Source organism: Danio aesculapii, chromosome 13 (assembly GCF_903798145.1).
Source record: "Danio aesculapii chromosome 13, fDanAes4.1, whole genome shotgun sequence".
NCBI lineage: Eukaryota > Metazoa > Chordata > Actinopteri > Cypriniformes > Danionidae > Danio > Danio aesculapii.
In genome coordinates, this window is record NC_079447.1 from 12,158,604 (window position 1) to 12,171,961 (window position 13,358).

At 34.0% G+C, this 13,358-nt stretch overlaps 1 protein-coding gene across 1 annotated transcript in view; it reads left to right on the plus strand.

The window, feature by feature from the left end:
- The window catches only part of pcdh15a (protocadherin-related 15a), a 412,430-nt gene that overhangs the window by 364,831 nt on the left and 34,241 nt on the right, over positions 1-13,358 (plus strand). The window contains exons 22-23 of the mRNA XM_056471438.1: positions 9,414-9,502; positions 10,875-11,051. Coding sequence (XP_056327413.1) covers positions 9,414-9,502; positions 10,875-11,051 — 266 coding nt within the window. The remainder of the gene's footprint in view (positions 1-9,413; positions 9,503-10,874; positions 11,052-13,358) is intronic.

Here is a 13,358-nt window from a genome sequence, read left to right on the forward strand (position 1 = left end):
TTCATGTATATGTAGCCTACTCAATGTTCAACTCAACCAATTAATGCTACGCACTTTAAACTCAGCAAGTAATATGTGAGTGTTGTTTGCACATGCATTATAACTTTGGCTAGGTGGATGGGGGTGGGTGGGCGATTTGGTGGGTGGTGTTGGGTTAGAGTTAAACCCAAACTGGTTCTGGCAAATTGAAGATAGAAAGTAGTGTTTTGAAAATGTGATTCCAGAGCAACACGGACAGAACGCAGAAGTAAAAATGCTCATAATGGCTTTGTCTACGTGCAAGGTTTGTGCCATGGGGTACGTCAATCATTCAACGCAGAGGGAAAACTCAGGCTTAAAGCTGATTCATGCGTCTCATGTAAATAGATGACCTTAAAAAGGTCATGAATCACATTTTTGTTTATTTTGTGCTGTTCTCTGAGGTCCAGTTAAAAAGTTATAACTGTTTATTTAAAGGGGTGGCCCACTACAATATCATATTTTAAACTTTAGTTGATGTGTAATGTTGCCGTTTGGACATAAACAACATCTCAGAATGTAAGATGCTCAAACTTCAATGCAAAGGGTGACATTGGCTTTTCAAGAGTTAGCTTAGCAAAGCCTACAGTGAACAAATTTGGGGACTACAAAAAAATACATCTGGGCTAATGACACCTCGCACACACCTCGCGCAGCAAAGGGGCGTGGCCACAGATACGTTAGAAGAGAAAAGAAAAGGCTGTCCAAACGCTGCTATATCCATGGATCTTGTTCTGTTTTACTATTTGGCCTTCCAAGGGACGTGACACAAAGAGAGAAGTGGTTAAAATTCACTTTTAATTATGTTCCAGAATATTATAAAAAGACATAGCTGTCTGTGCAAAGCACTTTACAAAGGACAGCTTTCGCAATTGGTCGCAGTTAAGTGTTGGATTCAGCCTGCGATAAAAGAAGCTGTGGATTGTGAGCCACAACCTGTAAGAACTTCTTTTTGTTAAAATTGGTATCTTGCATAGTTCTAGCGTTCATTGTAGGCTATGTTGTAGTAAGGACGTACACAAAGATATAAACAACGAGAAATGCGTTTTGTCACTAGAAATTATTATTATTAGCAATTTAACTCATGCCTGCTAACATTTGTGCCCGAATTTCTAGAGATCGGGGGGTGTGAGGGGTTTGGTTTGGTGTGGTGGTCTCTGAGTAACAAAGTTTAGAAGCGGGGGATGGATGGGCTGCGAGGTGTATGTGGTGTTATCAACTACCATGTTTTCGGCTGGCGGCGATCAGAGGCTATACCAAAATTGATGACCTGGTGTGGGGATGAAACGTTTAAAATGAAAACGGTTTTCCGGTAGAAATTACAAGATGGGACTCTTGGGAAAAACGGGCGTTTAGCAGGTATGATTTAGCTACAAACATGTATCCATTTTACCCCTGTAAACATCCACAATCATCACCAGCGACTGCAATGTATCTGTATGCATCAGCTTTCTGTGAATTTTTCATTTGAAATAATGGAGTATATACAGACATCCCAAGTTTCCCTGAGGCACCAAACACCGTCCCCCTGTTTTACTACTCTAGCGAGCAGCTCTTCAGAAAAACAGTCAAGACGGCAGCAATGCATTGTTGAGCATGCGTACTACTATTACAGTAATTTCGTGAATCATTTTACTCAGAATAAAGAAAATACCACATCATATCATTTATTCCTTTTTCTGCAACGTATGTTTCATTATTTATTTATTTACAAACGTGCAGTGTTTTCAGAATAGGTTTGTCCGTGCTTTCAGTATATTTTTATTTATTTATTCAGCATAAACATACTCTTTATAAATACCTGAAATGCGTTATAATTTGTCCTAGCCTTACTACGATACAATGTCATTACGATTGCATTTTTATGACTTGGTTAAAGCTCAGAAAGTAAACGAAAATCCAATGTAGACCATTTTACCTGCTATCTAGAAACGGAGACTTTACAGCCATCTTATAATGTACCATTTCCTATATACACTTGTATGGGATGCTGAAATGAAATGCTGATTGCTTGACCACATTCCTTCATCTCACCAACGAATAAAAAAAAAAAATCATCAGAAACATCTCACAAGAGTCGCGTTTGCATGGGTTCAGCTGTGTCCTCTTCATTTTCTGTGTCTGACTCAAACTGATACGGCCTCACTGGCATTATTTACAGTCTGACAGACAGCATGCAAGAGATGCTTGACGTTTCCTGGTGACGTGAAGCCGATCTGCCAATCACAACACATTAGGATATCTGACTAATCAGAGCCCTTTGAGGGCGGGCCTTAAAGAAGGAACCAGGAAATATGATGGTCGTTTCCATGTTAGCTCAGTAGCTGTATAAAATGAAGGTAGGATATGTGAACAAATACTGTAACAGGATTTTTTGCAAATGAGTCACAAACACATTGTTTTGCACCCCATAAATACAACCAAACCTTAAAAAAAACATTGTCGACCCCTTTAGGCTTTTAAAGTTCATCATGATTCATATTTATTTCCAAAAAAAAGTTTAGTGAACTTAATTAAAACTAAGGAAACTTTTATTGCAGTTACTTTACAACTATACTTTAGTTGAAGCTGGGGCAAAAAGACATATTAAATGTTTTTAGTGCTAATTTTGGTGCCACTGATGCTGCGACAAGGACGTAAGAAGCATCATGGCGGTGCATCAAAGGCACAGAAAGGTATGCGTTGTGTCACACCATCTCTAATCATCTTTGAGGGATACGGACACCGTCGGTGGCATTTGTTCTTGTTGCTTAGGGAATGCGCACAGTACAGCACATTCGGTAATGGGCACGCTTCATGATCACATTCATCAAATTTGCTTAAACTAATGTTCTAATGTAATTACAAGCTCTTATAAGATTCTGACACAACAATGTGAAGCAGATGCTTAACAGAAGTGCTTATGGGGGAAACACGTCAAACTTAATGAAACATTTGAGGGCACAGGGAATCAACTTAAAGGCATTGGAATGCACTTTGGCCCAGTCCCGATTGCAATTTGGCCCAATACACATATGAAGCAAGAGATCGCGATGACATATGATGAAGTGTGCAGGTGCTGTAGTGCTGTCCCACTTCTTAGGGGTAAATTTTAAAGCCCTTCCCCTTGGCCCTTAAAACCGAGGGTACAAAAATAGAATTGGGATTTGGGCCTTAATTTTTAGTCTTTTGTCATTGACAGCTTGCGACATCATCTGGCACTTTCACTGAGTATGTTTACATCCACATCAATACTCCAATTTTAATATAATCAAGACAATACTCTGATCAAGAGTCTACCATGTAAACAGCGATTTTTGATTACCTTAAAGGACCACAGACTATCTCCGTTCGGAGATAGTTTTTTTTATCCATTCGGCATGCAGGATCAAATTCCAGTAAAATAACACTCTTCCAACAGTCCTTTCATATTCATATTCTTTCTTCATAGTTCCAGTTAAAAAGTTACAACTATGCTGTACCTATAATCACTCTGATCACCATCACCTGAATTCTGATTAGCCCCACACCTGCATGCCATGCCCAGTCATCACTCCAGCCCAATAAATACCAGCACCCCAGTTCATTTAGAGTCCGTCCTCATTGATTGACAGAATGACTAATGCTGCGGTCACATTAGAGTTTGAGTTTGCGATATTCTGTCGTGCTGCATTGCGAAAAGGAGCGGGATTAAACAAGCTTATTAGACATTTAAAAAGCAAGCGATTACTCCATGTTTTAAATTTCTGTCCAGAGAGGTCCTGTTTTGATCCTCGATTGGTCTCATGCAGTCAAGTGATGCAATTTTACAGGTTAGAGTTCACCAAGCTTGAACTTTGCACCGCAGCGACATGTGAAACTTAACGCATGACCCTGCGTTTCCGGTCTGACGCATTCGTGTGCGTATGAATGGAAGTCTATGGGAGGAAAAGCCCAGTGTGACCGCAGCTTTACTCCCGCTCACAGTCACCCCAATCACTCTGATCACCATCACCTGAATTCTGATTAGCCCTGCACATCATGCCCAGTCATCACTCCAACCCTATAAATACCAGCACCTCAGCTCATTCAGTGTCCGACTTAGTCGATTGACAGGAGGACTAATGCCACGGTCACACTGGAGTTTGAGCATGTGAAATTCAGTCATACAGTGCTGTGAAAAGGATTAAACAAGATGATTAGACATTTAAAAAAGCCAGTGATTGCTCCATAGTTTACATTTCTGTACAGAGAGGGCTTGCTTTGATCTTCTGTTGGTTTCATGCAGTCACGTGATACAATTTCACAGGTCAGAGTTCACCAAGCTTGAACTGTGCACCGCAGTGAATTGTGAAACTTGTTGCACGAGCTTGCGTTTCCAGTCTGTCGCATTCGCATGCATATAAATGGAAGTCTATTGGACAAAAAGGGCTGTGTGACCGCAGCTTAACTCTCACAGTCAGTGATATCTTTTCAAGCTGAGTGATATCAGTGATATCAAGCATTTCCTTGAAATTATTTACCTGTCTCGTTTCCGTGTAATCCAGTATTCCTCGTCTCTCCTTCCTAGTGTGATTCCCTCCTGGTCTCGTCTAGTGTCTGTTTTTTAAATCCCTCGCTGTGAACCTGGTTTCACCTCATCCTCAGGTCCCTCCATATTATCCGGTCTTCATTCTCTGCTGCAGTAGACTCTCGTTGGTCCTACCACTCATCTGTCATCTATTTTCAATAAACTGTTGTTATACTCAAAGCTCTGGTCTCCCTCCTCCGACACTAATGGTTTCAGAAATGTTACCAATTCCAGAAAAATTGCCCAAAACATATATCAAGCCTTATTTGTGTTCAAAAACAATATATACAGTCAGTAGAATCCTCCCAATGGTATATTTATTCAAACTGTAACCTCTTGTTAAAAAGTTATTTTGTCATTCTAACCTCCAAAAGGCTATGATAATATTTAGAAATTACAGTTTAAATGTGATTCAGGTTGCTGAAAGAATCATTTGTATTTTTTACATGCTTCACATAATTATATATATATATGAAATAAGAATTATTAGCCCCCCTTTCATTTATTTATTTTTTTTAAATTCCCAAATGATGTTTAACAGAGCAAGGAAATTTTCACAGTATGTCTGATATTATTTTTTCTTAATAATAATAATAATAATAATATATATATATATATATATATATATATATATATATATATATATATATATATATATATATATATATATATATATATATATATATATATATATATATATATGTATATGTATATGTATGTATATGTATATGTATATATATATATGTATATATATATATATATATATATATGTATATATATATATATATATATATATATATATATATGTATATATGTATATGTATATATGTATATGTATATATGTATATGTATATATGTATATATATATATATATATATATATATATATATATATATATGTATATATGTATATATATATATATATATATATATATATATATATATATATATATATATATATATATATATATATATATATATATATATGTATATGTATATGTATATATATGTATATGTATATATATATATATATATATATATATATATATATATATATATATATATATATATATACTGTATATGTATATATGTATATGTATATATATATATATATATATATATATATATATATATATATATATATATATATATATATATATATATATATATATACTGTATATTTATATATATATATATATATATATATATATATACTGTATATTTATATATATATATATATATATATATATATATATATATATATATATACTGTATATTTATATTTATATATATATATATATATATATATATATATATATATATATATATATATATATATATATATATATATATATATATATATATATATATATATATATATATATATATATATATATGTATGATTACACACAGTTCTCTGATCTCTGTCCTCCTGTGACACTGTTTTCGAAATGTTACCAAATCCAGAAAAATTGCCCAAAACATATATCAAGCCTTATTTGTGTTCAAAAACAATATATACAGTCAGTAGAATCCTCCCATTGGTATTTTGATTCTTCTCCAAACTGTAACCTCTTGTTAAAAAGTTATTTTGTCCAAAATGTCATGATAATATTTAGAAATTACAGTTCATATGTGATTTAGGTTGCTGAAAGAATCATTTGCACATTTTTTTTGCTTCACATAATTAAATAATAAAGCTGGACAATTCGCAACCTTACATTTGACCGACTAACTTTAATTTAAGATGTTTTCAGACAAGAAACAAGAAAGTTTTACTTCTGAAACTTATACATTTTTTACACCTCTAATTGGTCAAAAGCTCAAGGGAAATTTGATTTCTTCCTTCATGACCCCTTTAAAAAAATTTCTTTCAAGTGAAGTCCCTATATTTGCTGCATGCACCGCCATACAGCTTCCATTCAAAACACATCAGTTTGCGAAATGACATTTTCTCTCATCCCTCTGTTTATGCAAAAATGTTTGGGGTTCAAGACAAGTCACTGACTGAATAATTTAAAACACGTCTAAATCACATAACAACAATCAGCACTGTTATTAAGCGAAAATATCTCTCCAGAGTGTGGATTTGCTTGAGTAAATACGTTGTGTTTGAAACTAGTTTTGCGTGCCGGAGTGCATATGGTATTTGTGCATTACTTAGTGCAGTAATGAATATATAAATAAACAGTTTTTTTGTGTCAGCTGAATTATTTATGCGGCTCTATCTCCCGAAGTGTTGCAGTCAGTGCAATTCCCAGAAATCTCCAGAGTTAATGAACGCCTAATATAATAAGAGGGATTTGGAATCGCTGCGTGTGCATCGGGGCTTTAAACATCATGTCATTAATGTTTGTGTCATTTTCAATTTCCACGAGCAGTTGGAGTTTGTGATTCTATAAGCTTTCATCCGGCAGGGGCACTCCTGATGTTGACCGGCTGAAGTAGAGAACATTGCCAATTCAAAAAGCCCTTTAAAGCTGGACAGCAAACAGCAAAGCATGGAAATGTGTATAGTTCAATTTGAAAGCATCAGCATCATAATTTAAGTCAATCTGAGAAAAGTTTCGACACGGTGACTCAGTGGTTAGCACTGTCACCTCACAGCTGGAAGGTCGCTGTTCCGAGTCCCGGCTGGGTCAGTTGACATTTCTGTGTGGAGTTTGCATGTTCTCCCCATGTTCGTGTGGGTTTCCTCTGGGTGCTCCAGTTTCCCCCACAGTCCAAACACATGTGCTATAGGTGAATTGAATAAACTAAATTGGCCATAGTGTATGTGTGTGAATGTGAGAATATGTATGGGTGTTTCCCAGTACTGGGTTGCAGCTTGAAGGGCATCCGTTGTGCAAAAAATATGCTGGAATAGTTGGCGATTTATTTCCCTGTGGCAAAAAGCTCAAAATACCTCACAAATATATTTTGATAACTCTTTGAAACTGCTCGTTTTAGGCTTAATGCTAATCGTGCCATTTTGATGACTGTCGCTTTAAATTCAAATTAGATTGTGCTCTTCATAAGAGGGCGGAGCTACAAATGCCTATAGCTGTTTCTCAACATTCGTTCTTCAGCGATCTTGTGTTCTCGTGTAACGTCATCATCAACTGCCAGAGTTCAGTTCCAATACTCAAGACCGCAAAAACGGAGGACGTGTGAAACTTCCAGGATGTGTTCTTGATATTGAGGACACATAGATGCAGCTCGTTCGAGAAGTCCCAGAAGTCCTTGCAACTGGAGGTGGGAAGCACAGCATTTTATATAGGTTTATTATTAAAGTTCAGCGATATATCTTATTTATCTCAAGAGTTCCCTAAATGAAACGGTGAATATAAACATTACCATAAAATTCTTAATAAAGGAATAAACACATTAAAGGTGTTGAAGTTCCTATTAAAATCAGTTTTTTTATATTGTGCAATGTATATTTATAATATTTTTATGCATAGTATATATTTTGAAAAGGGGAAAAACAATAAATCGTTGTATGAATGCTGTAGAACGGTCTTCACAAGAACGCAGATTTGTTCTCTGCGTTCTTGTAATTGAGAAACAGCCTATGTGTCAGCATAGTGGCAGATTCAAAACAAGTCTGACGTCCTATGCTAATGAGGGAGAGATTGTCATTAATGGGTGGGGTTTTTCCCCTCTGATGACACGTACAAAGGAGAATGTCAGTGTCCCTGCAGACTGTTTTTATCAAGTGTGATCATAAAAAATAAAAACAATAACGTTGTAACATTAGAAGCTGTTTATATTCAAATACTGTTGCCACAAAATTGTTTAAACCGCTTATAAAAGTGATTTTTGCATAATCAAACTAAAATATACATTAATAAATTACCTAGATCCCAAGGAAATATTTACCATTTCATTATTAAGTATATAAATTTACATAACATATTACATAACGTACATTAACGTATAAACTTTTGCATAACGTATACATTTTGAATAACAACATGTGACATTATGCATAATATGTAATATAAACAATGATGATAAGTGTATGTATATATATATATATATATATATATATATATATATATATATATATATATATATATATATATATATATATATATATATATATATACAGCTAAAAAATTGTTTTATTCATTTATTTTCCTTTGGCCTAGTCTCTACTTCAGAGGTCGCCACAGTGGAATGACCCGCCAACTATTCCGGCATATGTTTTTTGCAGCGGATGCCCTTCAAGCCTTAATCCAGTAATGGGCAACACCTATACACACTCGATCACACACACACACATACACTGCGGCCAATTTAGTTTACTCAATTCACCTATAGTGCATGTCTTTGGACTCGTGGCGGAAACCGGAGCACTCGGAGGAAACCTATGCCAACACGGGGAGAACATCCAAACTCCACACAGAAACGCCAACTGACCCAGCCAGAATTTGAACCAGCGGTCTTCTTGTCGTGAGGCGACAGAGTTAACCACTAAGCCATCGTGCCGCCCGCACTATAATTATAAAAAATGAAATATAAAATAAAACTATTCAGAATGATTTTAAATTAAAAATCTGAATGATTTAAGAATACAATCAATATTCTGCTAGACTGTATGATCATTTTCAGAATCAGAATCAGAAAGAGCTTTATTGCCAGGTATGTTCACACATACAAGGAATTTGTTTTCATCGCAGAGCTTCTACAGTGCAACAGGATTACAGAGACAGGACAAAAAACAGACAATAAATATATATTTTTAAAAGAGAAGTAAGTAGTGAATGCAAATATACAAATTTTAAGCTTTAGAAAACACTGGATGTGGCTGTCATGCTGATTGATTTATGATTATTTAAGCTTGAGTGTAGTGATGTGTGTTTGTTATTGTGTGTGTATTGCAGGTGTCTGTTGTGAATGCGCTGGACATGCAGGTGGTGGTGTCCAATGTTCCTCCTACAGTGGTGGAGGAGAATAAAGAGCAGCTGATCAGGTGAGACTAAATCATCCTCCTCCTATTTCAGTGCCATTGAGTTTCCTGCTCTGTCAACAGCCTCTGTTTTCACTCTTTCTCTGATTTAATTGACAATTTCAGTTAGTAAACCACACAGAATTAGGCTCAAACACTCTTAAAGTCAGTGTGAATTAAAAATGTACAATGATTATTTTGATAGTTCACATTGCTATTCTCTATGTGAACAATTAGTCCATGCAAGTTAATCCACTGGAGGAAAAAAGTTTGTTTTCTACAATCAAAGTCTGACCATTTGCTTCTGCATTTGGTGTGTAAGTTATAGAAAGAATCTCACAAATAGCAGCCGTATTTCAACTGTTAAATATTTTAATTTCTACTAATATATACTGTAAAGTTTTTATGCAAAGATTTAACCCAAAAATAAAATAATCATATTGTGGATTAAGATAATAAAAGTATTTTTGTTTAGTTTTCTTTTGTTTTCTTTTGGGATTTTTATTGTTTTATGACAATTTACAATAAAGTTTATGCAAATATATACCCCCAAATTAAACAAATTATAATGCGGAAAAAGATAACAAAAACACTATTGTTTTTTTTTCTTTGAGGTTTTTATTGCTTTATGACATTTATTTATTACCCTTATATATAAATATTTATTTAATTATTTGCTTGTTTATTTTTTGATATATTTATTTATTTGTTAGTTTGTTTATTTTTTTAATTGAATTGTTTATATATTTATTTATTTGTTTGTTTGTTTGTGTGTTTGTTTATTCATGTATTTATTTATTTATTTTTCTGTTTATTTATTTATTTATTACATTATTTTAATTTTTTATTCATTTTTTAATTGTATAATTATAATATTTATTTATTTTATTTATTTATTTTTTTATACATGTTTATTTATTCATGATAACAAAAATGTATGTAGTATATATGTATGTATTTATGTATTTAATGTTTGTGTTTCTCATAATCATCATAAATTTCTCATAATAATAGTAAGGAAATTTATCCTGCAATTTTTTTTTTACATTTAAACCAGCATCAGTGATTAAATAAAAATAATAATAATAATAATAATAATAATAATAATAATAATAATAATTAAAAAAAAAAAAATAATAATAATAATAATAATAATAATAATATATGCAAAAAAATGCATAAAATAGATAAATATGCTTTAGGGTTTTGTTTTTTATTTGCAAAATCTTATCCTTATTCATAATCTGTGTGCTTCTGGTTTGTGAGATTTAGCATTTAGGTATTGGAATGGCTTGTTATTTTCTGCATTTTTTTAAAGATATAAAGAAGTAGTATTACAGCATTTTTTCATTTGAAGAAGATAAAGTCACCCCTAATGCCCTATATGTGTTTTCAGTATTTTGGAGCGGTACGTGCAGGATCAGATCCCTGGTGCTAAAGTGATAGTGGAATCGATCGGGCCGCGGCGGCACGGTGAAGGTTATGAACTTGAAGACTACTCAAAATCAGACCTGCAGGTGTACGCCATCGACCCTCTCACCAACAGAGCCATCTCCAGACAAGAGCTCTTCAAGTAAGACCAACACACACACACACACCTCAACAACATGAAGAAGACCTCTGATATTGAGTTTTGCTGCTGAAGGGACATTGACATGCAGTTTAAATCTGGCTTGCAACATTTGGAGATCCTCATTCCTCCTTATATCATCAGCACTACCTGTTCTTGCTCTTCAGTGAAAAATAACAGATCGTAATCAGAGGTAAATCTAATTATTGGTACATCTTGACTGGAGTTTTCCTTACTATTAAGTAAATGACTCATCTAGGTAGTAAGCAAGTAAAAAAGATTAAAGTGGACTGAACTTAAAACAATTAAGTTGTCCTTAAAAAAACTGTGTTGAGTTTATTTTATTTAAATACAGAGTAAAAACAAATGTATCATAACGTTGTTTTGTAGGGACATAGTTATATATTTTGTAAGTTTTTTTTTTTTTGGACTTTCTTTTGTGTTCACCGGGGGGGGGGGGGGTACGTCCCCCTCACTTTTAGAGACAGACTATTTAGAAACAGGTGATTAAGAATGTAAACTTTTGGATTTCGTACAGCTGTCCGCAACCCACTTTTAAAATGTCCACTACGCCCCTGGTTCATTGTAATGACTTTAAAACATTTTAAAACTGGTGTAAAAATACAGCTACTGAAAGTTTCAATTGCTAAAACCTAATGTAAATTGAAAACTGAAGGAGAAAACAAATTGTAAGCATTGAAATTTAATCGATTGAATAAAACTGAATAAAATAAAATTTAAACAAAATATGGATAAACAATATGTAAATAAAACTAAATATACAGTAAATAATTAAAAATTAGCACTGTATTCAATATTCAATACTATATATATATATATATATATATATATATATATATATATATATATATATATATATATATATATATATATATATATATATATATATATATTTTTTTTTTTTTTTTTTTTTTTTTTTTTTCTTTCAAGGTTTGGGTTAGGGAAGGACGAGGACTCATTCGCTCGACTCAAGAAAACTTGAGCCTACTAGAACATACTAGACAAGACAGGACTAGTATCTGGACTCTGCCACCAAAACAAGAATTAACAAGACTGAAGTGGCAGAATTCTGGCATATATAGTATCTTGCTACATAGCTCTCAATATATACAGCAGGGATAATAGGTATTAAAGATGTCACCATTTTTCTCAGAAAACATATTTCTAAAAGTGCTGTTGACTTGAAATTTTCTCCAGATGTTGGTAACAGCCAAAGAGATCCATGCATGCAAAGAAAACAAATCTACTTAGTTTATTAATGAAGTTATATGTAATAAAATGAAATGACACAGGAAAAAAGTATTGAACACTTGAAGAAAGGGAGGTGTACAAAGGCAGGGAAAGCCCAGACAGCAGCTGAAATCTCGTTGTTCTTCTGCTACCCTCTGCCCTTCATCAGTGTAAATGAATATTAGCTGCTTTAGTCCAACATCTACATTAGCAGGATGATGAAGATGAAACCAGGGTGGACATTTCAGCAAGACAATGATCCAAAACACAGCCAAGGAAACTCTCAAATGCTTTCAGAGAAAGAAACTCAAGCTGTAGAATGGCCCAGCCAATCACCTGACTTGTATCCATACAAAATAAAGATCAGATTTGATAGACGAGACCCACAGAACCATCAAGATTTTTACACTCTGTTAAAGTCTGTGAAAATCACACCTGAGCAATTCATGTGACTTCATTCTCCATCTGAGAGGCGTCTTTAAGCTGCCATCACCAAAAAAAAGACGTATTATTACACAGATTTTTTGTGTTGTTTTGTTTTTGTATTTGTTTTTACCAAAATCTGGTTCAATTCCATGTCAGCAACTCCTTTAGAAATATTATTCGCAGGAAAAAACATGATGGGCTCTATTCTGACGATCTAGGTGCAAAGTCTAAAGCGCAGGGCGCAAAGGCATTAAGGGCGTGTCAGAATCCACTCATGCTATTTTAAGGACGGAAATCAGCTTTGCGGCGCGGCACATGGTCTAACAGGGTTGAGCTTATTCTCTTAATGAGTTATTAGTGTGTTTTGAGAATAAACCAATCAGAGTCTCATCTCTCATTCCCTTTAAGAATCAGTTGCGTTGCGCCATGGCGCATTTGCTATTTACATGGCGGACTTTGTAAGCGGAAAACTTAACACTTCACTAGCGAAAAAACAGTTAAACAGACCATCTGCAGCACGAGAATGAGAGAATGAGCCTCCTCATTCTTTACTTTCACTTTCTTTCGTGGATAAGGAAACGTGTTGTACCACAAGTTTTTTGAAGTTATATCCATAGACACATGCTATGCCCA